The sequence below is a fragment of the Lithobates pipiens genome, unplaced genomic scaffold, assembly GCF_037356315.1.
Source record: "Lithobates pipiens isolate NorthernLeopardFrog02 unplaced genomic scaffold, aLitPip1_a1.2 Scaffold_13, whole genome shotgun sequence".
Taxonomy (NCBI): Eukaryota; Metazoa; Chordata; class Amphibia; order Anura; family Ranidae; genus Lithobates; species Lithobates pipiens.
This window is the reverse complement of record NW_027507718.1, coordinates 360,599,103-360,626,287: the sequence shown is the minus strand read 5'-3', so window position 1 is coordinate 360,626,287 and position 27,185 is coordinate 360,599,103. Positions and strand designations below refer to the sequence as shown.

General features: G+C 40.2%; 1 protein-coding gene across 2 annotated transcripts in view; it reads left to right on the top strand.

Moving 5' to 3' along the window:
* The window catches only part of SPOCK3 (SPARC (osteonectin), cwcv and kazal like domains proteoglycan 3), a 526,887-nt gene extending 521,034 nt beyond the window's left edge, over positions 1-5,853 (top strand). For both annotated transcript variants that reach the window (XM_077477168.1, XM_077477167.1), the window contains exon 11: positions 863-5,853. In XM_077477168.1, coding sequence (XP_077333294.1) covers positions 863-1,026 — 164 coding nt within the window. In that variant the 3' untranslated portion in view covers positions 1,027-5,853. The remainder of the gene's footprint in view (positions 1-862) is intronic.
* The last annotated feature ends 21,332 nt before the right edge of the window (positions 5,854-27,185 follow it).

The following is a 27,185-nucleotide window of genomic DNA, read 5'->3' as shown; positions in this document are numbered from 1 at the left end:
TTAGGGTTTTTGCCTTCCTCTGGATCAACTGTGGGTATAGGATTGTGTACTATATACATAGGATTGTATATACACTGAGCAAAATTATAAATGCAACACTTTTGTGTTTGCCCCTATTTATTATGAGCTGAACGCAAAAATGTATGACTTTTTCTATGTACACAAAAGGCCTATTTCCCCCAAATACTGTTCGCAAATCTGTCTAATTCTGTGTTAGTGAGAAATTCTCCTTTGCCTAGATAATCCATCCACCTCACAGGTGTGGCATTACAAGATGCTGATTAGACAGCATTATTATTGCACAGGTGTGCCTTAGGCTGGACACAATAAAAGGCCATGCTAAAATGTGCAGTTTTATCACACAGCACAATGCCAAAAGTTTTGAGGGAGCATGCAATTGGCACGCTGACTGCAGGAATGTCCACCAGAGCGGTTGCCCTTGAATTGAATGTTTATTTCTTTACCATAAGCCATCTCCAAAGGCTTTTCAGAGAATTTGGCAGTACATCCACACCTGTGAGGAGAATGGATTATCTCGGTAAAAGAGAAGTGCTCACTAACACAGATTTAGACAGATTTGTGAAAAATATTTGAGACAAATAGGCCTTTTGTGTACATATAGAAAAAGTCATAGATCTTTACATTCAGCTCATGATAAATAGGGGCAAACACAAAAGTGTTGCATTTATAATTTTGCTCAGTGTATATATTTTTATACTTCTATTGGTTGAACTGGATGGATTTTTTTCAACCAGACTAACTATGTAGCTATGTATGGCCTGATAGTTTTTGTTTATTGTAATTAAAAAATGAATGTTTCTTTAATGTAAATATTTAATTATTGATTAATATTATATGGCAGGCAGTGATTCAGACACATCAGGGGATTTTGGAAGTGGAGACTTCCATGACTGGTCTGATGATGAAGACGATGACGAAATGATGAATGACGAAGATGAAATTGAAGATGATGACGAGGATGAAGGAGGCGATGATGATGAAGAAGATGAAGATGGATATATTTGACATAACATAATGCAAGATAATTCTATTTTTCATGTCTACAAAGAAAAAGACATCCCCTAGGAAATACCTTTTGCTCACATCGCCACCAAGAAAAAAGGATTTGAAAACAAAACTAAACATGTATATTTTGTATGATCATATCAGTTATTAAAGCTGGAGTCATAGACTTATGTTTCAGAGTCATTTATGTGCTTTTAAGCTTTCCTATGCTTTTGGCAAGAAGAAAAACGCATTGGGAGTAGAACCTAAAGAAAATAAAACAACCTGCACATCAGTTGAAGAAAAAATAGTTCAACAAAGTTTAAAGGTAGTGGCCGTTGACTAGACGCCTGTGCGTTTCCTTACTGGCAAATGAGTACTAAAACAAAGTAAGAACTTATGTTAGTGAAAAACTCTGACAATGAAATTTTTTCCTTATTTTTGTTTACATTTATTTCCTCAGATTATGCAGAAATGTGTTTGTTTATTGTTTAGTGGGCTGTTAGATTTGTTGTCTTATTTTGTTAGCTTTTTCATATTATTATTTTAGAAGCATTGTATGAGTTTTGTTATTAGCAGAGCAGCATGATGATAAGTATAATCTAGCCAACACAATTCTTCTTTGAAAACTGTTTACTTGAGCAGGTAATCAGCACCAGTCATATAATCAAGACATACTACAATATGTACAAGTATTGTCATATGCAGTTAGCCACTAGTTCTGTTCTATATATAATAAAAGCCTTTCTTGCATTTTTCCATGACATCCCTACTAAATTGAAATAATGGTCCACAACAAGAGCAAGTGGTTAAGAAAACACAGGTTAATATTAAATTTTAAACTTACTGTTCGGGTCTAAGCAGTTTGAGATTGAGCTTTTGTATTTCATTTTGTTTTCTCATTTTTATATGTTATAATTTTAGTTATGCAAATTAGCAATGATTGTAGTAGGTGTTTTATTTCAGTATTATGACTAAATCCTACACAAATGCAATGGCAAGTTGGGACCAGCTGGCAAGTGTTGCCTGTGTGTTTAAAACCAGAAGTATTTTTCTTATTACTGTTTTTTTGTTTGTTTTTTTCGTTTTGTTAGTATATGCTAATATAGTGTTTTTTATTATATTCAGTGGCGCCAGAATGTTACGAGTTGTAGTAAAAAAAAAAAAAAAAAGGCTTTATTGGTTTATGCCTGCACACTTTCATACCTTTCAACCTAACAGAAAAAAATTATTATACCTAATATTTATCATTCAAAACGTATTTACGTAGTTAATTTGAAGTATGTACACATATTTTTAAACTTCACAATTAAGTGAAGATTATAGTTATGAAATATTTAACTCATGCTTTCAAACTAATGCATATTGACATCTACACAATTTCATAAGAAAGCAGGCATAATCTGGGTAAGAAGGTACAGTAGGAAGGTAGCGTAACCTTTCAAGTCATTCAATACTATAAAGCATTGTCTATCTGTTAAATGAATCATTCATTATTAGGCGTTACTAAATCCTTGTGCATTTATACTGGTTATGGAACTCTTATTTGCTTTCTATATTCTTTTTATTTTAAACTTGGTACTTTATATATTGATATGATATGATCCTCCCATTTGGGTATGTTTTAGCATTTACACATTCCAAAAAAGAGCACCTTTCTATATGGAATTTATTCATTGTCATGACAAATAAAAATAACTTGAACATGCATTGCATGGAGCAATTGATTCAGTGATGATAGGCACAATGTGAAGTCATAGATGTGTGAGTAAGTAATTTATTGTAAAAGGCTTCGTAGGCAGTTCATGTTGCTCAGCTGAGGTCTTTAAATTTATAACCCAAAAAACTTCTCCACAGCACTCCTGTTACCAGGATAGATATATGTATATCTATATATCTATAGATCTATATATAGATCTTTATATAGATCTATAGATATGTATATATTTATCTATAGATCTATATATATATATATATATATATATATATATATATATATATATATATATATATATATATATATATATATATATATATATATATATATATATATATATATATACTGTATTTATATCGCCCTACAGAGAACTGACAAAAGTGAAGTCACAGCTAGAAAAAGAGTGCATATTTTGAGAGTGAAGATGCTATGGAACATTTAACTAATTGATGCACTTGAGCTTCTACTTTGGCTTATGGTAAACACCATTGGCCAGAATGGAGGAGCACTTTAGATTTACGATGCATATGCATGTCCAGTTTAATTGCTTGCCGATCAGCCGCCGCAGTTGTACTGCTTTGTTTTGTTGGCTCAGCTGCGTGAATCACCAAAGGTGTACATCGGCTCATACGCAACATTATGTGGGCGCACGCGCGTGCACCAATTGCCCAGCTGGGTAGCCAATTAGCGGGTCTGGCAGACTCGATGTCTGCCGGCTGCCTGCTATCGTTCCCCACAGTGACAGAATGGGAATCTTCCAAAGTAAACAAGGCAGATCTCCGTTCTGTCAGGGGATGACACAGAGATCCTGTCTTTCTGCTATGCAGGAAGATGGATCTGTGTGTTGTCCAAGGCAGCCCATCCCCCATACAGTTAGTAAACACAGGGAACATAATTAACCCCTTGATTACCCCTGATGTTAATCCCTTCCCTGCAAGTGCCATTAGTACAATTTCAGTGCATATTTTTAAAACTGATCACTGTAATAATATCACTGGTTCCCAAAAAAAGTGTCCCACTAATAATCGTAGATCACCACAATTACTAGTAACAAAAAAATAATAATAATAAAAATGCCATAAATCTATCCCCTATTTTGTAGATGTTATAACTTTTGCAAAAACCAATCAATATATGCTTATTTTTTTTGTAATCAAAAATATGTAGCAGAATACAAATTGGCATAAATTGATGAAGAATTTTTATTTTTATTTTTTATTGGGTATGTTTTATAGCAGAAAGTAAATAATATTGTTTTTTTTTTCAAAATTGTTTATCTTCTTTTGTTTATAGCACAAAAAATAAAAACCACAGAGGTGATCAAATACCACAAAAGGAAAGCTCTATTTGAGGGCAAAAAAGTTTTATTTGGGTACAGCGTTGCATGACCATGCAATTGTCAGTTAAAGTATCACAAAAATGACTTGGTCAGGAAGATGGTAAATCCTTCCGGGGCTGAAGTGGTTAATGTTGATCCAAACTCCAAAAACATTATGCTAAGTCTAAGTCAAGTCTAAGCTTTCTCTGAGACTTAATGCTGAGACTGGGACCATGCCCAGGATGAGAGGGGGTGCAGTAGGTGCCTTGAGCAGAGTTGGCATCGTTGGCCAATCAGTAGAACTGCCTGCACAAAGAACCATACTATATGTTTTCTATAGGCAATGTAGGTGTAGAATAGCATCATTTATTTAGAGTTTAGTTGCAATTTATGGAGACCAACAGTATAGTTACAAATATGTCCAAAAAGTCAAAGGTTTTGCTTTGGGACTAACATAAGAATACTGCTCACACTATTCAGTCAGTATGTGACCTGGGGGTTGATTTACTAAAACTGGAGAGTGCAAAATATGGTGCAGCTGTGCATGGTAGCCAATCAGCTTCTAACTTCAACTTGTTCAATTAAGCTTTGACAATAAAACCTGGAAGCTGATTGGTTTCTGTGCAGAGCTGCACCAGATTTTGCATGCCCCAGTTTTAGTAAATCAACCCCCTGGTCCACAAAGATCCTCTGTACCAATATATATACTATGGGGTTGATTTACTAAAGACAAATAGGCTGTTCACTTTACAAGGGAATTTTCCCTAGAGCTTAGTGAATGAGGTGAAGCACTGCTGACTTCCATCATCCAATCATGTGCAAGCAAAAATGTTGTTTCTCTCTTCCATGGACAAAATTGACAAAGTGAAATTTAACCACATTTACTTCCCTTGCAAAGTTAACAACCTATTTGACTTTAGTAAAGCATTTTCCATGCGCCCATTGACCAGATGATGCAAAATTTACTATGGTGCAAAAAATATAAGATTTGTGGTTGTTTTATTATAACGTAAGCTGATTATTAATATAATTGTGGGTGAATTTTTGAGTACAGATTTTCGATAAAAACTGAGAAATCGACATGCATTAATTTGTTAATCTCATCATGCATGACATTCTGACAGTAATGAAAAATGTTCTAATTTTCTGTAAGGTATTGGCTTACTAGTCAATAAATATTGTTGCTTGTTGAACAGGCTAATCAAAATTCACAGATGCAATACAGGTATTGTATTACTATGAATTAGCTGATTACAACAAATGCTTCATCATTTATAGTTTGTTATCAAAACATTATTTTTTTAGGTACCTTATACACCAAAAAATTATTTGACACAAACTAAACTACCACTTTACTGATTAACAGCAGAGCCGAAGGAAAAACAACTTTTTTTTTTGTTCTTTTATTGTTATATAACTACCATGTGAAATTGATAATGCTTATGATTACTGTGTATGTTTGCATTAAATCTGTAACAGTATAAGGCTTACTTTAATCATTATATTTATGTTGGCATGTTGTTTCATTGTAAAGACCTTTCTAAAAACTTCACTACCTTCTTGTATATCAGTAATATACCCACAATACGTGGGAACAACTGTGTATTTCTACACAGTTTACTTTCAAAGTCGGTCCCTTGGAAATTCTTATTTTTCTTTCCACATTACTGCAAGGCATATACTTAATTTGATTTAAAGAGTATTCTTGACAAAATTTAATGTTTATCTTATGTATAATGGAGAAAAATAAAAAAAAAGCATTTTCTTTTATACAGTTTATGTATAGTTTGCAAAATAAAGACTCTTGTAACCACTCATGACTCTTTGTGGTAATTAACAATATACAATAGCTATACAGTGATTTTTGGAAATAGTTTGTGTTGGAGAATCTTTTTCATTAATGGTCCTAACTATTATAGGAGTTTACTTACTGCCCATACCCGTCATTCTTTTTCCCATTAGAAAATGAATTTGACCTCAGAGTGTGCGTGGTGAATGAATGAAATCTGCTTGAATGGAAGAGGAAAAGGTATAACACTGAGCAGGGTAAGTTTGATATTGGTAGAGGGATTGAGAAGCACAGGTACCCACAACAGCCTCTGCTTTAGGATTAGAAGGCATATTTACAATCTGAAAATAAATTAGATAATGGTGGCATGTAAATCCATTATGTTTAAAAAAAATTGTCTAAAAAGGAATGTTGGACTTTTACCGATCTGATCTTTTTTATGTATTTGTCAAATTTACAAATTATTATTGTCAGGCAAATCAAGTCATGGTGACATTTGGTGTGGTTCACTGTGGTGCTTCTCAGCCCCTCCCACCCATAAAAGATCATAATTAGGTAGAAAAACTGGAAGATATAGAGACAGAATCAACAGAAAAGTAAACCATTCTATACCACCTTTGAATAAATTAATTTTCAGTATTAGATAATTTTTGCTTTGCAGTGTTGGTTGTGATTCAGATGTATTGTCACAGTTATTCTAAAACTGTAAAAAAATATATTAATGCTATACTAAAATACTATATGAAAAATTTTGTACAAGAAAAATGATTATAAAAACTCCATACAAGCTGATAAATGTTCATCAATCTTCTTTTTTGCAGCGCACCACTTTCTCTGTGTAAAAAGTCTCTTAAAAGCTAAACAACAACTTCCATTCTGTGGAGATGATTTAATAAAGCTCACATGGCTACAGCAAAAGTCTGCCAAGACACACATTTGCCAACATCAAACAGCACAGGGCTGGTGCTAATTCACCAGGACCTCTGGACAATGATACGCCCTATCTGAGAACCTGAAGGGAATCAGCTTGAGACATATGAATATGTACTAAGTATGTCGTGGTGAAATCAAAATAGCAAAGACTAGCACAATTTTTTTTTAACATTAGTGTGGCAGCTGATCAATGTGGGAGTTTGCTAACTTACCAAAGTACAAATTAAATGAGAATAAGTGATCAAACCACAAGAAATTCACCTAGACATAAAAGACACTCACAGACAGAGGAGATCTGCATGAGCTACATGCAGGTACGGTAGGTGGCCAATGAAATTGAGCCCAATTTTGGCTGCCTTCTCTGGTGGAAGCAAAATTTCTTCTTAAATCCCCACATATATGACAATGGTGTTCCCTCTCCATCCTAGCAAATGGCTATAAACTGTTGTTTTTTGTAGGGAAATTTTAATTTTATAATAATTTTAGAGAAAGTTGTGATCAAATGGGGACATATGCCACAATTTGAAACTTACCGTATTAGCTTGAGGTAGGGATTCAGTATAAAAATGGCTCAGTTACTCTTGATGCATGTTGTCAGGCTAAAAGTGTGATCATCTATACTCCTTGCAGGAAATTACAACAAATGGAATTTAAAAAAAACATGTTGTGTTGGCAGTGCATATGTGGCAATATAAAAAAAAATAAAGGTACCAGCGCAGCTACCTTTCTTCTGTTTTTCTGGCTATATGTGTGTATCATACATAGCTGCTGCTATTTGTTTTTGTGTAATTATTTAGTTAGGAGCGCAGTACTTTTTCCTTTTCCATATGTGGCAATATGGCTTTTGCCACACCTTGTTGTGCCAAACTCAAACTGCGCATCCACAGCTATGGTCCATAGTTACTTATGAATCCTTTGGCCAAACTATATTGTTTGTCCCCTACTTTCCAGATATGTAGGTATTCACCTGATGCTAGCAAATATGAGCCTCATCCTGCTGTAAAGTAATGAGAAATCTGTCATCTCATTTGCTTCACTTTATACTTTTCTATTTGAATAGCATGGGCTCTGTGGTTTATGTTTATGTTTACTGTACAAAAATAAGGTCTGTTGGCATGGACTATAGGGTGAGTACATGGATTGAAAACTGTCTACAAGTGCGAGTTCAGAGGGTGGGGATAAATGTGGAGTACTCAGAATGGTCAGGGGTGGGTAGTGGGGTCCCCCAGGGTTCTGTGCTGGGACCAGTCCTATTTAATTTGTTCATAAACGACCTGGAGGATGGGGTAAACAGTTTAATCTCTGTATTTGCAGATGATACTAAGCTAAGCAGGGCAATAATTTATCCGCAGGATGTGGAAACCTTGCAAAAAGATCTGAACAAATTAATAAGGTGGGCAAATACATGGCAAATGAGGTTTGATGTAGAAAAAGGTAAAATAATGCATTTGGGTGGCAAAAATATGAATGCAATCTATACCCTAGGGGGAGAACCTCTAGGGGAATCTAGGATGGAAAAGGACCTGGGGGTCCTAGTAGATGATAGGCGCAGCAATGACATGCAATGCCAAGCTGCTGCTAACAAAGCAAACAGAATATTGGCATACATTAAAAGGGGGATCCACTCTAGAGATAAAACGGTAATTTTTCCGCTCTATGACCTATCAGGCAGAAAAAAAAATGACAAAAGCCCCTAAGAGCAGCATCAAAAATGTCAGTGTGTCTAATTCTTTCAGGTCATGTGGCGTCCGATGCATGTGTTGCCATCTGCTCTGCATCACATCACAAATGTTAGAGTGCCAATGTAATAAAAGAAAACATCTTCCAGCTGCACCGCTGCCTTTGTCTCTGTGTTAAACATAATTACTGTGAAGCTAATATCTGGACCAGTGCTAGACTGAGGGACCCAGGAATTGTGGGATACATAGTTTCTTTACAGGAAAATGCATTTTCCACACTACATACATACATTAGATCAGTGTTTCTCAACTTCAGTCCTCAAGGTGCCCCAACAGGTCATGTTTTCAGGATTCCCTTCAGATGAAACAGTTGTGGTAATTACTAAGGCAGTAAAACTGATCAAATCACCTGTGCAAAATAATGGAGAGCCTGAAAACACGATCTGTTGGGGCGCCTTCAGGACTGGAGTTGAGAAACACTGCATTAGATTGTGCATTAACCTGGGCAGTAACATGGAGCATGGTTGAACACAAACATAAACTGCTGACACAGGAACTCTGCTAAAGGCTGTGCATACAAGGCAACAAATGACACTATTAAACTACCACATGATCAATGTACATCTTGTGCAGTTTTAAAGCACAAAGCACACATATGAAGATTTACAATATCTGATAGGGGTTATAACCCTACCTTACTCTATCCAAAATGGAAAAAATTTGTAAAAGTGTGCTTATGTCTAGGGGCAGGGAAAAAACCTTTCCTTTTTGATGTCAGAGGGCATTCAAACACTGGAGCGCAGGGGGGCAGTGGCTGCAGTGACTGGTCTTGCAGCGCGGAGGACCTTGAAGTAGGTAAAACTGCTTTTCCCAATCCCTAAGACTGCATTCACACCTGAGCATTTTCAGCTCATGAAACACTCATAAAATCCCTGAAAAAAACACCTGAAAAACGCCCAACAAGCAAAATCCCATTCATTTCAATGGCACCCGTTCACATCCAAGTGTTTTGTCACCTGAAGAAAAACACCTGAGAAACACCTTAAGCTCAAAAAAGAACATGAGCTTCTTTGGGGCAGATTACAGGCATTTTTCTGCTTTTTACATTGGTGACTTGTATAAAATTGTGGCAAAATCGCAGGTAAAAATGCACGACTTTGAATCGCTCAGGTGTGGATGCAGCCTAAATGTAAACAAGCATTTAAGGAAGGATTTCTACCTTCCCTGAAGTTTAACTTTAAAGGACACAGGTCCCCCCCTCTGACTTAGAATCCCTATGTATTTGCCCAAAAGTGAAACATGTTGAGAGTGGGAGGATTTATACTACCTAACAGGGGTTGTTTTTTGCCAATGTCTAAGTATTCCATAGGTGGCAGTATAACCCATACACCTTATCTCCCTGTCCCCCTTAATGAACTCCAAAAACAAGGATTTTAAGTAACAATTCCTGTTTTACTGAACAAGAATAAAGCAAGGAGCGTAGGCTTCTTTGAAGGCACAACCAGATTGATCAGATTTGCAAAATGACTAGTGTCACTATGCTCACCTTTACGGCTTTATTGCAAAACAGAGGAGAGGAAAAATATCTACTGCAAAGTATGGCTTGCCTGTTTTCACTATCAATAACCTGATGTAACCATAGTAACATCATCAATATTGAAAAGATAGATGACTTTTGGATAGACAAGTAGTTTCACTCTCATTATAGGTAGAAAACAAGTCCTCACAATTTCTGCAAAGCATGTTTAAATACTGAATTATCAAGATAGATTGTGCAGCCATGCTTTGTGGTAACAGTATCGACACAAATAAAAGTATCAAGGCCAGCTGTCATAATCATAATCTCAAACCCCATTGATGTTTTCTTCTAGTTCTGTAAACTTAAGCCGGCCATTGACAGTTTGAATCTTGGCTGAGATTCAAACCATGTATGGGCAGTCTGTATCCAAGTTGATCGATCAAACAACTTGGGTACAACCAGCTCGTTGGATTTTTCATGTGATTATTGCCAGCAGCTATAGCCGCTAGAAATAATTACTGTGTTCCACCTGCTGAGACAAAGAACACAGTAGCTTCACGGAAGGGATTTCCCCATCAACACTGACCCATCTGTGGATGGTTTTACAGAAGGTAATGGCCTGCTGTATCTCCACTTGACTATGTCATTTGATATGCCTCACCTACAAATGAGCTTTACTGTAAATACCTCAGTAAATGTGGGGTGCAGTTTTACATTTAACCTCCTTGGCGGTATTATTATGTCCAATTTTTGATGCTCAAAGTGGTACAATGTTTTGCATAGAAATTTGGCGTTTTATATTGTAGGCCTGTAATTCTTAGGAATAACACACTTAAATCTGTCAAAACAGAAATTTAGTAGACATCCCAGGTATGATAAAGTTTGAAACAGGAATTTATAAATTATAATATAATAAATAACTATACATAATTCTAACAGATAATAATATAATAATTTAAAAAATATTTGATAATGTAATCAAATCAAAAACACTGAAATTTGCTCAGTTGTAGAATTGTCACTGTCATTACTTTCAGTGTTTGATGACGGATTTCCCCACGATTCACTATTGCCCAATTCTGCAAGTGATTCTAATTTATTATCGCTGTTTTCTAGCTGGTCTAAAACTTTTTTAAATGTAAAGGGACAATTTTTGGTTTCTATGGACAATCTCCCGTTTCAAATCGCATGTGAAATCGGTTCCAATTGTCGTCAATGGCACCATCTTAATAGGTGCAACGTCGCATTTGCGGCGTTGCACCAATTTCAAAAAGCAGTTTCTGTACTACTTTTGTGATTTCAGGCTGCGATTTACATTGACATCTGCACAGATGTTTTTCAAATTGCGTCCGAAATCGGGACTGACATGCAGGAGTGAAATTGTACAAGTTCAGCTGAACTCGCACGGCTTCATTCTTGCAACTCAGTGTGAACCGGGACTAAAGCCCACTTCTGAGCATGAGAACACTCTCAGTTTTCCTATGTGGAGTTCTTTCATCACCCCAGCTGAAGCAAAAACATGTGTGCAATCCATTTGATTAAATACTTTTTGCTCAGCTACTTAAGGTACACACACTTGAAAAGTTCTTGGTGATAGTGGCAACCTTGCAAGGGACAAACCACTTCGGCCCCAGAAGGATTTACCCCCTTAATGACCAGGCCATTTTTTGCGATACGGCACTGCGTTGCTTAAATGAGAATTGCGCGGTCATGCAATGTTGTATATAAACACAACTTATGTTCTTTTTTTTCCCACAAACAGAGCTTTCTTTTGGTGGTATTTGATCACCTCTGTGATTTAAATTTTTTTTTTGCACTATAAACAAAAAAGCAGCAACAATTTTGAAAAAACTCAATATTTTTTATTTTTTGCTATAATAAATACCCCCCCCCCCCCCCCAAAAAGTCTTCACCAGTTTAGGCCAAAAATCTTTCTTCTACATATTTTTGGTAAAAAAAATCGCAATAAGCATATATTGATTGGTTTGCACAAAAATTTATAGCAGCTACAAAATATATTTATGGTATTTTTATTCATTTTTTTTACTAGTATTGGCGGTGATCAGCAATTTTTAGTGGGACTGCAACATTGCAGTGGACAGATCGGACACTTTTGACACTTTTTTTGGAACATTGACATTTATACAGTGATCAGAGCTAAAAATAGGCACTGATTACTGTAAAAATGTCACTGGCAGGGAAGGGGTTAACACTAGGGTGCGATCAAGGGCTTAAGTGTCTCCTGGGGAGGTGTTTCTAACTGTGGGGGATGAAAACAAAAAAGGGCAGTGCTATGTTGCAATAAATAAATACAAATACATATGAAACATAAATGTATATAAAGTGCTAAATATCAAACATAAATGATAAGTGAGTCCACCAGAAAAAAAACAAAAGAAAAAGTCTAATATTAATATTCTGGTGACTGTTCCACAGACACTCTCCAAAGTGTGAATTAAAATATAGTCCAAGTGAAAACATAATCCAATGAACAAGTGTGGAAATCCAACTACCAGTAGGATCCTTTGAGGATAGAAAGACACCACCACCACCACCATGATTATGGAGGAGGCTTACCAGATGATGTTGACTTAGCGGGGCTAATGCCTCCCAAGTAGGGATGAGCCGAACACCCCACGGTTCGGTTCGCACCAGAACTTTCGAACGGACCCCGCGTTCGTTACGAACGTTAGAACCCCATTGAAGTCTATGGGACTCGAACGTTCGAAATGGAAAGTGCTAATTTTAACGGCTAATATGCAAGATATTGTCCTAAAAAGGGTTTGGGGACCTGACTCCTCCCTCAGGGGACATGGGTCAATGCAAAATAAAGTTTTAAAAACGGCCGTTTTGGCGGGAGCACTGATTTTAATGACGATTAAAGTGAAAAAAAAGTGAAATATTCCTTTAAATATGGTGCCTGGGGGGTGTCTGTAGTATGCCTGTGAAGTGCCACGTGTTTCCCGTGTTTAGAACAGTCCCTGCACAAAATGACATTAAACGGAAATAACACCATTTAAAACTGCTTGCGGTTTTAATGTTATATCTGGTTCCTGCAATATGGTTGAAAATCATTCAGAAAAATGGCATGGGTAGCCCTCCCTGCCCATTACCAGCCTATTTGGGTCTTGTACGCATATTAAGGGGAACCCTGTACCCATATTAAAAAAAGGAAATGCGTGTGGCCCCCAGGCCCTATATACTCAGAACAGCAGTATACAGGCGGTGCAAACAAGACAGGGACTGTGTAGGTTTGTTGTGTTAAGTTGAATCTGTTTGTAATTTTCAACTGGTACATTTTTAAAGTGTAGCTCCAGTCAAAAAAACTATTTTTAAGCTTTTTGGAAAACATAGGGAAGGGTTATCACCCCTGTATAATTTGTTTTGTCGTCCATCTTTTTTCATCTCACTTTCTGCTGTCTCCTTGCGTTTGCAAGTAGGAGATGTTTGTAAGTTGGATGTTTGAAAGTAGGGGCTATATGCTCTGCAGAAATGGCGGAACAAGGTGTTGGTTTTGCCACAACATTGTAAGCCCTCAAAGTGACTCTTGGTGGGCGCTGGAGCGCCCTGCTGTGAACGATTATATCAAGAATTGTAATTACATGCCATTGTTGAACAGTGGTAGAAAAATTGACCTTTGGTGGTTGTGGTGCTGGTGCCACAACACTATAAGTCCTCACCGTTACTCTGGGTGGGCACAGGAAGGGGCCCTCCTGTGAAATATTATATCAAGAATTGTAATTACATGTCCCTGTTAAACAGGGGCAGAAAAATTGGGCCTTAGGCACTGGTGCCATCACACTGCAACCTCTGCCATATACTCTAGTTTTATTGCAGGAATTAGCCCTGCTGCAAAGCATTGCATCAAAAATTGTACTTAAACGCCCCTGTTAAACAGGGGCAGAAAAATTGGGCCTTAGGCACTGGTGCCATCACACTGCAACCTCTGCCATATACTCTAGTTTTATTGCAGGAATTAGCCCTGCTGCAAAGCATTGCATCAAAAATTGTACTTAAACGCCCCTGTTAAACAGGGGCAGAAAAATTGGGCCTTAGGCACTGGTGCTGGTGCCATCACACTGCAACCTCTGCCATATACTCTAGTTTTATTGCAGGAATTATCCCTGCTGCAAAGCATTGCATCAAAAATTGTACTTAAACGCCCCTGTTAAACAGGGGCAGAAAAATTGGGCCTTAGGCACTGGTGCTGGTGCCATCACACTGCAACCTCTGCCATATACTCTAGTTTTATTGCAGGAATTATCCCTGCTGCAAAGCATTGCATCAAAAATTGTACTTAAACGCCCCTGTTAAACAGGGGCAGAAAAATTGGGCTGCTGGCATCACCCAGAACCAAAAATGTTCTTCCAACATATCAGCGGAGGAGGAAGAGGATAGACAATCAACATAACAGGACAGTCACTCAGCATCAGCATAGGCAGTCTTGAAGGGATGTGATATTTCAAAAAAAATTATTCGGTTACATCAGCTTCAGGTGCTTGGTAGCTGTGGGTGATCCAAGACTGATTCATCTTGATGAAGGTCAGTCGATCAACTGATTCGGTGGACAGGCGCACCCTGTGATCGGTAACAAAGCCACCAGCAGCACTGAAGGTGCGTTCCGAAAGAACGCTGGATGCAGGACAGGCCAGTAGCTCAATTGCATACTGTGCAAGCTCTGGCCAGTGATCCATCCTCAAGACCCAGTAAGCCAGAGGATTTTCGGTGGGAAAGGTGTCCAAGTCTGACCTTGCCCCTAGGTATTCCTGCACCATGTAAATTAGACGCTGGCGATGGGTGCTGGAACCAAAATTGTCTGAAAGCATCAGTCAGACGGCCACCTTCTCCACCGCTCCTTCTGACTGATGCCTCAGCAACACGTTGTCCAGGACCAGGAGTTTGTGACCTCCCAGTCTCTGGGAACACGTTGCACAGAGCTTTCTGCAAGGCCTCCCGGAGATGTCTCATCCTCTGCTCCCTCTGCGATGGCAAGATAAGGTCGGCAACCTTACCCTTGTACCGTGGATCAAGGAGAGTGGCCAGCCAGTAATGGTCCCTCTCCTTGATCCGAAGAATACGAGGATCCTTCCGCAGGCTTTGCAGGATCAGGGAGGCCATGCAGCGTAGGTTAGCTGAGGCATTCGGTCCGGAGTCCTCTGGGTCACTAAGGACAACATGATCCGCAGCTACCTCCTCCCAGCCACGTACAAGTCCACGTGTTTCTTGGGACTGTAAATCATCCCTATAAGACTGCTGCTGCTGATGCTGAGTGCCAGCCTCCACCTCCATGCTGACACAATCATCCTCCTCCTCCTCTTCCTCCTCCTCACCCTCTTCCTGTGTGATGGGTGGCACAGCAGGAACACTGTCTGGATAAAGGGGGCCTTGAGAGGCAAGGAAGTCCTCCTCTTCCTGCCTCTGTTCTGCCTCAAGTGCCCTGTCCATTATTCCACGCAGCGTATGCTCCAAGAGGTGGACAAGAGGTACAGTGTCACTGATGCATGCACTGTCACTGCTCACCATCCTTGTGGCCTCCTCAAACGGTGACAGGACAGTGCATGCATCCCTGATCATGCCCCACTGGCGTGGTGAGAAAAAACCAAGCTCCCCTGACCCTGTCCTGGTGCCGTAGTCGCACAGGTACTCATTGATGGCCCTCTGCTGCGTGTGCAGCCGCTGCAGCATGGCCAATGTTGAGTTCCATCTGGTGGGCATGTCACATATAAGGCGGTTCTTGGGCAGGTTCAACTCCTTTTGGAGCGCAGCCAGCCGAGCACAGGCGTTAAATGATCAGCGGAAATGCACACAGACTTTCCTGGCCTGCTTCAGGACATCATGTAAGCCGGGGTACCTGCCCAAGAACCGCTGCACCACCAGGTTAAGGACGTGAGCTACACAGGGCACATGGGCCTGCCCCTGCAGAGCTGACAAAACATCCGCCCCAGTGTGGCTCCTGTCCCCCAAACAAACCAGCGCAAGCATGGCATGGCATCGTTTTGCCTGTGTACTTGCGTAGCCCCTGCAACGCCTACGGAGCACCGCTGGTTCTGAGGACAGAGCACTGGAAGAGGCCATGGAGGAAGAAGAAGAGGAGGGGGTGGAGGAGAGAGGGGTGTCACAACCAATAGTAGCATTTTGGAGGCGTGGTGGCGGAACAACCTCCAACACTACTGCACCTTGTCCTGCATCCTTCCCAGCAGCCAGAAGAGTGACCCAATGGGCCGTGAAAGACAGGTAACGTCCCTGTCCATGCCTGCTGGACCATGAGTCAGAGGTAATATGCACCTTACCGCTGACCGCCCTGTCCAGCGAGGCAAGGACATTGCCTTCCACATGCCGGTAGAGAGCCGGAATCGCCTTCCGTGAGAAAAAGTGGCGTTTGGGGACCTGCCACTGAGGAACCGCACATTGTACAAACTCACGGAAGGGGGCCGAGTCTACCAACTGAAAAGGCAGCAGTTGAAGTGCTAGCAATTTAGCCAAGCTAGCATTCAACCGCTGGGCATGTGGATGGCTGGGAGTAAACTTCTTCCGCCGGTCCAGCAGCTGGGGCAGGGACATTTGCCTGCTATAATCGGATGTGGATGTACCACTAGCAGAGTTCCCGGAAGCACTTGGCTGTGACACACCTAATTCTACACCTTCATTCCTCTCAGAGCAGGTTTCAGAGAGGACTGAAGGTCTAGTGGGGTTGGAGATGCCAGCTGATGAGGGGCAAGGAGAGGTCCGCTTTGTTCTTTGGTGTGGGTCTTTGAGGTACGCTTGCCAACGAGCTGCATGGCAGGTCAACATATGTCTGGTCAAGCATGTGGTGCCCAAGCGGCTGATGTTTTGGCCACGTGAGATACGCTTGAGACATATGTTGCAAATAGCAGCGGTGCGATCTGATGCACTCGTCTCAAAAAAGACCCACACCAAAGAACTTTTAGAATAACGCGCAGAGGAAGCGCTCTGCGCAGGCGGAGCTCTGCGGTGTGATTCAGTCGGTGTGCTGCCCCTAAGCTGGCCCCCGGAGGGCATCCTGCCTCGTTGGACATGTGCCTCCTCCTCCTCCTCCCTCCTTCCAGGCACCCACGTGGAGTCAGTGCCCTCATCATCCCCTCCCTCTTCATCGCTGTAGCAAACCTGGCAGTATGCTGCAGCTTGTGGAACATGACTGCCAGATTGCTGTCCTTCTTGAGCATCCCCTCTCTCTGCGCTCACGCTACTGCCTTCCTCTAGCTGAGTGTCATCATCAGAGCCCACCAAACACTGGGCATCCTCCTGGAGCATGTACCCAACACTGTGCTCAAAGAGTTCAGGAGACTCCTCAGGAGGACGTGGTGGGTCTAGGGAAGGAGTCACTGATGATGACATTGAGAGGAGGGAAGACGATGTGTTGGCAGCTGCTTTGCTACTACCCTGAGACTGGGTGAGAGAGGATGAGGAGGATGAAGAGGGCTTGGTCATCCACTCTACCAAGTCGTTGGCATGTTGCGGTTCAACATGTCCAGCTGCAGAAAAGAAGGACAAACATGTCCCATGGCCACGTGCTGATGACAATGCACCGCGTCCACGACCAGCACTGTTGTCTCTAGACACAGAGCCTGCTTGCCCTCTTTTATCGGCTCGCGCCTGTCTGCTTCTCCTTGCTGGCCTTCCAGACATGGTAATGGCCTGAGGGGAGTTGGGTAAAACAGTAGTTGGGTAGTTTATATTGTGCTGGAGGCACACAACACCCACTAACTCCTGCAGATGCCTTTTTTATAGAACAGCAGAGATAAACGGGTATATACAGATGTATACTGTACTGTGCTGTGCTGAACTGTCTCCTGACACTACTGACTGCAAGCTCTATTATTAAAGCTAGATCACTAGCTATATAGGTGAGGTGAATATCACAGTGTATACTGCGGTCAGGGCACGCAGACAATAACCAGAAAACAGCAGAGTTAAAGGGGTATATACAGATGTATGCTGTGCTTTGCTGGAAGCACACACAATTTCCAATAACTCCTGCAGATGGCAATTGGGCCCAAATAGAGAACAGCTATGTAGGTGGATTATAGCGGTATGTACTGGGTACAGAGCACGCAGACAGCACACACTATCTCCTAACACTACTGACTGCAAGCTCTATTATTAAAGCTAGATCACTAGCTATATAGGTGAGGTGAATATAGTGGTGTATACTGCGGTCAGGGCACAGACAATAACCACTACACAAGAGCAAGATAGGAAATCAGCCAAAAACGATTGGTGTGTAACTGTGTTGAAGGTACACAGAACACCCACTGCTTCAGATGTCAACACACTACACGAGGCCGCCTCAAAGGCGGCCTTATATAGTGTGGGGCGTGCACTACACAGCCTGAGCTATGATTGGCCACAGACAGGATGCCTGTGGCCAATCATGGCTCTCCTCGCTGCTGGCGCTGCGATTGGCCAAGCATGCGGGGTCACAGTGCATGCTTGGCCAATCATGAGCCAGCAATGCACTGCGCCATCGCAGTGCATTGTGGTCCGCGCGCGCCATACGAATTTTGACGCAAACGGACCAAGAGTTCGGATTTCGCCGAACGCCCGAACAGCCAATGTTCGAGTCGAACGTACGTTCGACTCGAACACGAAGCTCATCCCTACTCCCAAGTCACAATAAGCTTGTTTGATTAAATCAACCTAGTGAGGATGGCAGATCCTATATCTCATCTCCGGTATCAGACCATCAGACCATCAATGGCAGGTAATATATGGTTTCCAAAACAGGAGGTAGAAGCTTGGTGTCACACATATGACCCATGCAAATTGAAAACTGGCATAGCGTGATAGCGAAAAGAAGTATTTTCATATAAAAAAGATTGGACAAAGATTGGACACTCACATTTTAGTAGAACATGATCGGCATATAAACATATGAAATGCTATGTCTGCATTAAGGTCTACCCTAACTGTGGGGGATGAGACGGACAGGAAGTAGAGAGAGATCACTGTTCTTGATTACTAAGAACTCTCTACTTCCCTGACAGAATGGGGATCTGTCTGTTTACATTGATAGATCCCCATTCTGGCTCTCTGAGGAGCAATCACGGGTTGCCGGCAGACTTTGCAGCCTCTGGCCACGCGCATTGGCTCCAGCATTGCACCGCGGGCGCACGTGCCCCCCTATAGCTCTTAAAGTGGCCACAGTACAGCTACAGCAATTTGCGCAGCCACGCCAGCCTGCCACCGTGGAATGACGGTGGCTGGTCAGCAAGCAGCTAAACATAGCAGTAATGTAAGTTCTAGTAAATATTTTTTAGCAGCATAATCAACAACCATTAAGCTTGGCAACCCAAGTAAGGTTAAGTAAGATGTGTAAAAAAAAACCTTATCAATGATATATTTTGATGCCCCTCCCATTCCACATTATTGATTACATCTGAAGATTGTGATTACTGATCCAATGAGAGACCAGACTTCTTGGCCTAATGGTCATGTAATCAGAATTCACTAAAGACTTTAAAAGGAGAAAGGGCAACATGCAATTAGAAAATACACCAATTAGTCATATGACCATTGACAGGTTAACTGAAAAACTAATCATTTCATTCCCATGTCATCTGAATGGCAGTGGGGTACATTAGGCAGCAAATATGAATTTTATCCCTGAAGTTGAAAGCAGAAAAAATAGGTATTGCAGTTTTTTGTGTATGGGGCTGCATTGATGCAGACCAGTCAGGGTGCCCATGCTGAATGATGTTCACAGCCAAAAGCACTAACAATGGGCATGTGAATATCAGAACTGGACCACGGAGCAATGAATGAAGGTGGCCTGTAATGATGAATCACATTTCTTTTACATGTAGATGACTGTGTGTGTGTGTGTGTGTCACACCTGGGGAATAGATGGCTCCAGGATGCAGTATGGGGAGAAGGCAAACTGACAGAAGCAGTATGATGCTTTGGGCAATGTTCTGCTGGGAAATCTTGCAATTCATGTGGATGTTACTTTGACATGTACCACCTATCTAAACATTGTTGATGACCAAGCCCCTAATGCAATCAGTATGGTTTAATAATGGTTTGAGGAACACAACAAGTCTGATGTGTTGACTTGGCTTCCAAATTCTCCAGATCTCAATCCAATTCAGCATCCCATCCACTGAGAGAGCCCACTTCATAACTTACAGAACTTGAAGGATCTGCTACTGATGGCTTTGTGCCAGATATCACAGCATACCTTCAAAAATCTAGTAGTCTCCATGCCTTGATGGGACATGGCTGCTTTGGGGACAAAAGGGGGAACCGCTCAATATTAGATGGTGGTCATAAAGTTATGACTGATTGATGTAAGTTTTTGGGTGTATCTGAGAATAAATAATTTGCAGAATACAACTGGCATGGATATTTCAAGGAATGTGTTAGCTAAATGGTGTTCAATTGTATTGCATAAATGGGATATTATTTACAAATAATTTACAGATAATAAAGAAACATGGGATGCTGTCAATACTGATCACTAAAATGCAAGTTGCTTTGACATTTTTGGCTTCTATACATTCTGAGTCACAGACCTTTAAGTGGATGTAAACCCACTCTTCATCATTTCTAAATTACTTCCATAGTGCTTATCTATAAGGACATATGTACCTCATGCATGTATCCTTACCTGTCAAATATATCCCCTTTAGCTGTTTGGAGCCCTGCAATACTCTGAATTCTGTGGGCGGGTCTGTTGTCCAGGGCTCGGTGGGTGATTCGTGATGTCAGTACTCCCCGCCCACCTCTACACTCAACCTTGACCAGGCATCTATATTTCTTACACTGAACTTCTGCTGGTCTCGTGGATTATGCCCCATGGTCACTAACATCCAGTCAAAACCTAGGAAAGTCACCACATGACTTCAGTATGCCCAGTCATGCTGAGGTGTGGAGCAGCCAATCCTGGGAGAGCTGCAGAAGAAAGGAGGGGGGGTGTGAAGTACACAGAATGCCTCTCTCACACTTGTGCATGAGATAAGGAAATCATCTATCAGTCACAGCAAGGGGGAAGAACAGACACTTATTTCTCTGTGTGTCCCTTTTTATCTTACTGAAAAAAAATATAAGAGGATTTCTCAGAGCTGGATTAACCCTTCATGGCAAGACTGGGCACAGATGGAATTACATCCTTTGCTGTAACAGATATGAGTCTTGATTAAAAAAAAAAAAAATGGGGGGTTTACATGCACTTTAAAGAATCATGCCACTTAAAAAGTTAAAGTGAAGATAAACAATTGGATTAGCATGAAAGCCAGGCAAAAATTATTTCAGAATTAGTTCAGTAATGGCAGCCTCCACAGTCTCCTTTTACTTAGCTATGATGCAGAAAATATACATCTTAGAGTAGTTTTATAGGGATTCCCACCTTGAACCTGCACACAATTCACTGCACAGTTATAGTAAAGTCTCTAATGTAGTTTTAAAAGACTCTTCTCAATACTTTAAATAGGATTTACCTGAAAAACCCTAAGCTATTTTTATAGCTCAAATGTGAAAAAGAGAAAATGACATGAAACACTCTTATGTGGCTTATCAGCACAACGAGTTTAATTAATCACGTAATGAGAAATTCTCTTCTGAGGAAATCTAAATGTTACTGATACATCACTGTCATGAATCACTTACACCGAATGATTTTGCAGCACATGTCTAAAAAGCTTTCACACCTGTCTAGATGTTTCAGGTCAAGTAATAGAGTATCAGGCTAGTTTATGGGAAGAATCAACATCCTTGGCAACAAAGTCAATGTGCATATTGTTCATGTCTGTCCGAAGAGCTGGGAGAGCAATTATCCTTCACAAAGGCCCAGGGTCGATGGTGTTTTAATCTATTAATAGAGATAAGTGAAATTATCTTCAGTTTGCAGAGCAATATGTGATTTTGGATCAGTAGTTAAATTTGTAGATAAGGCATTAATCCTTTAAAAATAATACTTTTACACTGATCTTGATTGTTCCACTTCCTTTGTAAAATTAGATAAAAAAAATGTCCTTTGAGCAAATGCCCTATGATTCACTTTATAACTTGAAACAAGCAAGTCAATCGCTATCATGTATACATTTGAATTACTATTATAACTGCTATTGTTGTAATAGTCACAACTTCTCTTCCCTTGCATGTTTTTACATTTCCAAGCATGCTATAACCTTTGAGCATATATCTCATGTAGTGCATAGTTATAAGGTGTGTGTGTTGTTTTCTATGGAAAGAGTAATCATAAATTTGTAATATTGATAGTATTGTAGCTTGGTGACAATGTTACATCATGCACCCCATCCCTTTAATTGTATAGACAGCTTGAAAAGTAAACAGTGGCATTATAATGGTGCCAAAAATTTTAAAGCAGTATTAGATATAAAACTTTTCATAGATAAGTAAAATTATATAGAAGATCCATATATTTTACACATGTCGAGTATAGGATCACAGATGGCGATCGCTTTGATCAATTCGTAACGATGTAATGTCTAATTCCAACATGTTTTGCCGAAGTTTGCGTCTTCAGGGAATTTTAGATGATCATTAATAGTCAACCAACTATAACAGAAATACATATACAAATACGTTTTGAACAAAATAACAGAATAACAAAAATAACACAATTAGTGTGTACCAATTCATTCATATACATGTTAGATTGAAGTAGAAAAATATTCCTTGCATAATGTTTGCTCTGTTTGCCACAATCAAAGCTTACTCACTTTATTGCCAAAGATGAGTGACACGACCATCCTCACCGCCATGGAGGAAGGACACCAAGCGATCGCAGGAGGCACAAAAAAATCAGGCTAAAATTAATGACATGAAGAAATAATAACAACTAAGTACTTGGTGGACATACCATAGTGTCCAAACTGATGGCTGATATCAGCCTGTTATCTTTTGACTTGATGTGTAGTTTAAAAGAAATAAAGGTGGGGGGGCGTCTAAGTATGTGTCAGTGGTCAATATTTTTCACATCTTTTTTGTGCCTCCTGCAATCGCTTGGTCTGAGCCACTCACTGTGCATAGTAAATACAGCATTCAGCTTCAACTCCACCCTCCACCTCCCCTTCAGTTCTCTGTACACACTGCCTCTCAAGATAGCAGATACAGCGATAATTGCCAACTCCACCCTCCACTTCTACTTCCCGTTTACTAAAAACGCTGACTCATTTCCTGCATTTCTTTTGCATTGTGGGAAATATAGTCGTCATACCCTGCTAGGATGTGATGTAGAGCGAGACACAATGTCCTCCTCCCGACACCAGGAGCAAGCAATTTTTTCCTAAGGAAATATGACATCATTGGGGCTTAAACTTATGGATTACAAAAAAAGTAAGGCACTATCATCTAAACTGTGTTAGCAGTTCAAGAGAACTTAGGGAGAGGATCAGTAATAGCAAAAATATGTGTATCCTGGAGTTTTGCTTTAAGATTATTTCTGAAGATTTATGTACATAACTCAATACATAGTCCAGCAATTACAGAAAGACTAGTACATACATATACTGCTAGGAGGGCAGTGATGTTGTGGAGCAATATAGTCCTTCATTAAAATAAAAAAATGGCTTAACAACAGCAATAAAAAGTCCACATCAACCCAAAGAGAACACAAATGCTTCATTTTAGGTAGGGTTAGTTTCAGCAACAGAAAGGAAAAAAAAACTTGCTTCAGTCCAGAATCCAACACAGTGACACCACATGGCTAACCCAGCCATGGAATGTTCTCCTGTGTGTAGCAGCCCTCTCAGAAACCCCTTTCTACTTGCAACTCCCTACTTATCAGAAATCTCATTTTTTTAACCATTGCTGTGTCTCTGAAGGGGCCCAGCTCCTGCTGAACAAAGTAATTCTATTACTCAATAATAGTTATGGATGAATCTGCACAGTTGCATCATTACATAGTTAGTCTGGTTGAAAAAAGACCAAAGTCCATCTAGTTCAACCAATAAAAAGGGGAAAAAAACAAAAACAAAAATGTGTTTTTTAAATTCTATATGCACAATCCTGTACCCACAGTTAATCCAGAGGAAGGCAAAAAACCCCAGCAAAGTGTGATCCAATTTGCTACAGCAGGGGGGAAATCCTTCCTGGTTCCCCCAAGAGGTAATTAGATTTTCCCTGGATCAACTTTACCTTTAAATGTTATATTATGTATATTTAGGAAATAAACCAGGCCTTTTTTAAAGCAATCTACTGAGCTGGCCAGAACCAGCTCTTGAGGGAGTCTATTCCATATTTTCACAGCTCTTACTGTGAAAAAACCTTTCCCTATTTGGAGATTAAATCTTTTTTCCTCCAGAAGTAAAAATCCCCCCCTGTCCTATGTGTTGACCTTAAAGTGAACAACTCAACACCAAGTTCACTATATGGACCACTTATGTATTTATACATGTTGCTCATACCCCCCTCAATCTTCTCTTCTTAAGAGAGAATAAATGCAGTTCCACTAATCTTTCCTAATAGTTGAGCTCTGCCATGCATGAACTGCATATTCCAGATGAGGTCTTACTAATGATTTGTACAGGGGCAATATGATTTCTCTCTGTCTCTCTCTCGAGTCTATACCTCTCTTAATATAAGAAAAGATTTTGCTCGCTCTGGAAACTGCAGCTTGGCATTGCATGCCATTATTAAGCTTATGATCAACCAGAACACCCAAATCCTTCTCCATCATTGATTCCCCCAGTACTCCTCCCTAGTATGCATGATGCATGCATATTCTTAGCCCCCAGTGCATAACTTTACATTTATGAACATGAAACATTGTTTGCCACATAGTTTCCAAATTAAATAGTGCAATGAAGTTGGCTTGTAAGTTTGAGACACCCTGTCTCCAGAAATGCAGAAATCTCCTTTTTTAGCCAATGCTGCGCCTCTGAAAGGGCCTAGCTCCCACTGCACAATGAGGGAGGATACATACCTGCCATCCAGAAAACATTCCTTTTGGCCAATACAGTACATGCTCAACCATTGTAATACTGATAATGTGTAATCATAATAATAATAATAATATAATAATAATAATAATAATAATATATCAATAATAGTGATGATTGAATCTGCCTGGTATTTGATTCACCAAGGATTCAGGGATTAATGTTTGAAATTCAGAGAACCTGAACTTAAAACGGAACTTCACGTAAAAATTATTATTGTCTTCCTCCTCCACCCCCTCTTCTACTTTTCGAACATAATTTTTTTGGGAGGGTAGTGGATGCCCTTCTCCCTCCCTGCCTGCAATCTTCTGGAAAATGTCATAGGTCTCAGGAGGCTAGGGAACTATTAACCCAGCACAACTCGTGCTGTGTGAAAAATTTGGCTGTAGCAGGAGGCAGTTTCTTTGCCAAAGGACTAGAAAGCGGTAAAATAATGAGTGTCTGCAGGCAACACTGAAGCATGGTAGAGGTTCCTTGTAGGTTTGGGGGGCTGCAGTTCTATAAATGTAGTTGGACATTTGGTTCAATGGTGTCCCCAAGTGGAGGAATACAGGCAGTTACTTATCCATCATGTCATACCATCAGGGAGGCCATATTAATTCTGCAGTAGGACAATGACCCTAAACATACAGCCAATGTCATTAGGAACTATCTTCAGTGTAAGGAAGAACAAGGGGTCCTGGAATTGATGGTTTGGCTCTCACAGAGCCCTGATCTCAACATCATTGAGTGTTTGGGGTTACATAAAGAGACAGAAAGATTTGAGGCAGCCTACATCCATGGAAGATCTGTGGCTAGTTCTCCAAGATGTTTGAAACAACCTACCTGTCAAGTTCCTTCAAAAACTGTGTGCAAGTGCTGAAGAATTACAGAATACTTGGATGCTGTTTTGAAGGCAAAGTGTGGTCACACCAAATATTGATTTGATTTGGATTTCACTTTTGTTCATTGCATTCTTTACTTTTGCAGAGTACTGTATACTGTGTTTGTGTGTATATATCTATATATTTATACAGGTTATATTCAAAAAAATTTGAATACCGTGAAAAAATTTATGTATTTCCCGAATGCAACTTAAAATGTGAAACTAATATATGAGATAGACACATTAGATGCAAAGCAAGATAGTTCAAGCTGTGATTTGTCATAACTGTGATGATTATGGCTTACAGCTCATGAAAACCTCAAATCCACAATCTCAGAAAATTAGAATATTACATGCAATCAATAAAACAAAGATTGTACATAGAATAATATCAGACCTCTGAAAAGTATAAGCAAGCCGGTCTCATGTCTCTCATCTTTCTCTTGGCAATACCCCATAGATCCTCTATTGGGTTCAAGTCAGGTGAGTTTGCTGGCCAATCAAGCACAGTAATGCAATGGTCATTGAACCAGGTTTTGGTGCTTTTGGCAGTGTGGGCAGGTGTCAAGTCCTGCTGGAAAATGAAGGCAGCATCCCCATAGGGCTTGTCTGCGGAAGGAAGCATGAAGTGCTCAAAAATCTCCTGGTAGACGGCTGCGTTGACCCTGGACTTAATGAAGCAAGGTGGACCAACACCTGCATATGATATGGGTCCCCAAATCAGCACAGACTGTTGAAACTTCACACTGGACTTCAAGCATCTTGCAGTGTGTGCCTCCCCATTCTTCCTCCATACTCTGGGTCCTTGGTTTCCAAATGAGATGCAAAATTTTCTCTCATGAGAAAAGAGGACTTTGGACCACTGAGCAACAGACCAGGTCTGTTTTTCTTTAGCCCAGGTAGGACGCTTCTGACATTGTTTGTTGTTCAGGAGTGCTTGACAAGAGGAATGCGACATTTGAAGCCCATGTCCAGGATCCATCTGTGTGTGGTGGCTCTTGATGCACTGACTCTAGCCTCAGTCCACTCCTTGTGAAAGTCCAACTTCATTCAACTTCTTTTGCAATTACCTTTTGAGGCTTTCCCTCCTTATGGATGGTGTCAATGATGGTTTTCTGCACAACTGTCAGGTCAGAAGTCTTTCCCATGATTGATTCCTACTGCACCAGACTGAGAGACCATTTAAAGGCTCAGGAACTCTTTGCAGGTGTTATGGCTTAATTAGCTGATTAGAGTGGGACATTTTGAGCCTAGACTTTTTCACCTTTTCATAATATTCTAATTTTCTGAGATTGTGGATTTGGGGTTTTCATGAGCTGTAAGCCATAATCATCACAATTTTGACAAATCACAGCTTGAACTATCTTGCTTTGCATGTAATGAGTCTATCTCATATATTAGTTTCACCTTTTAAGTTGCATTAGTAAAATAAAGTAATT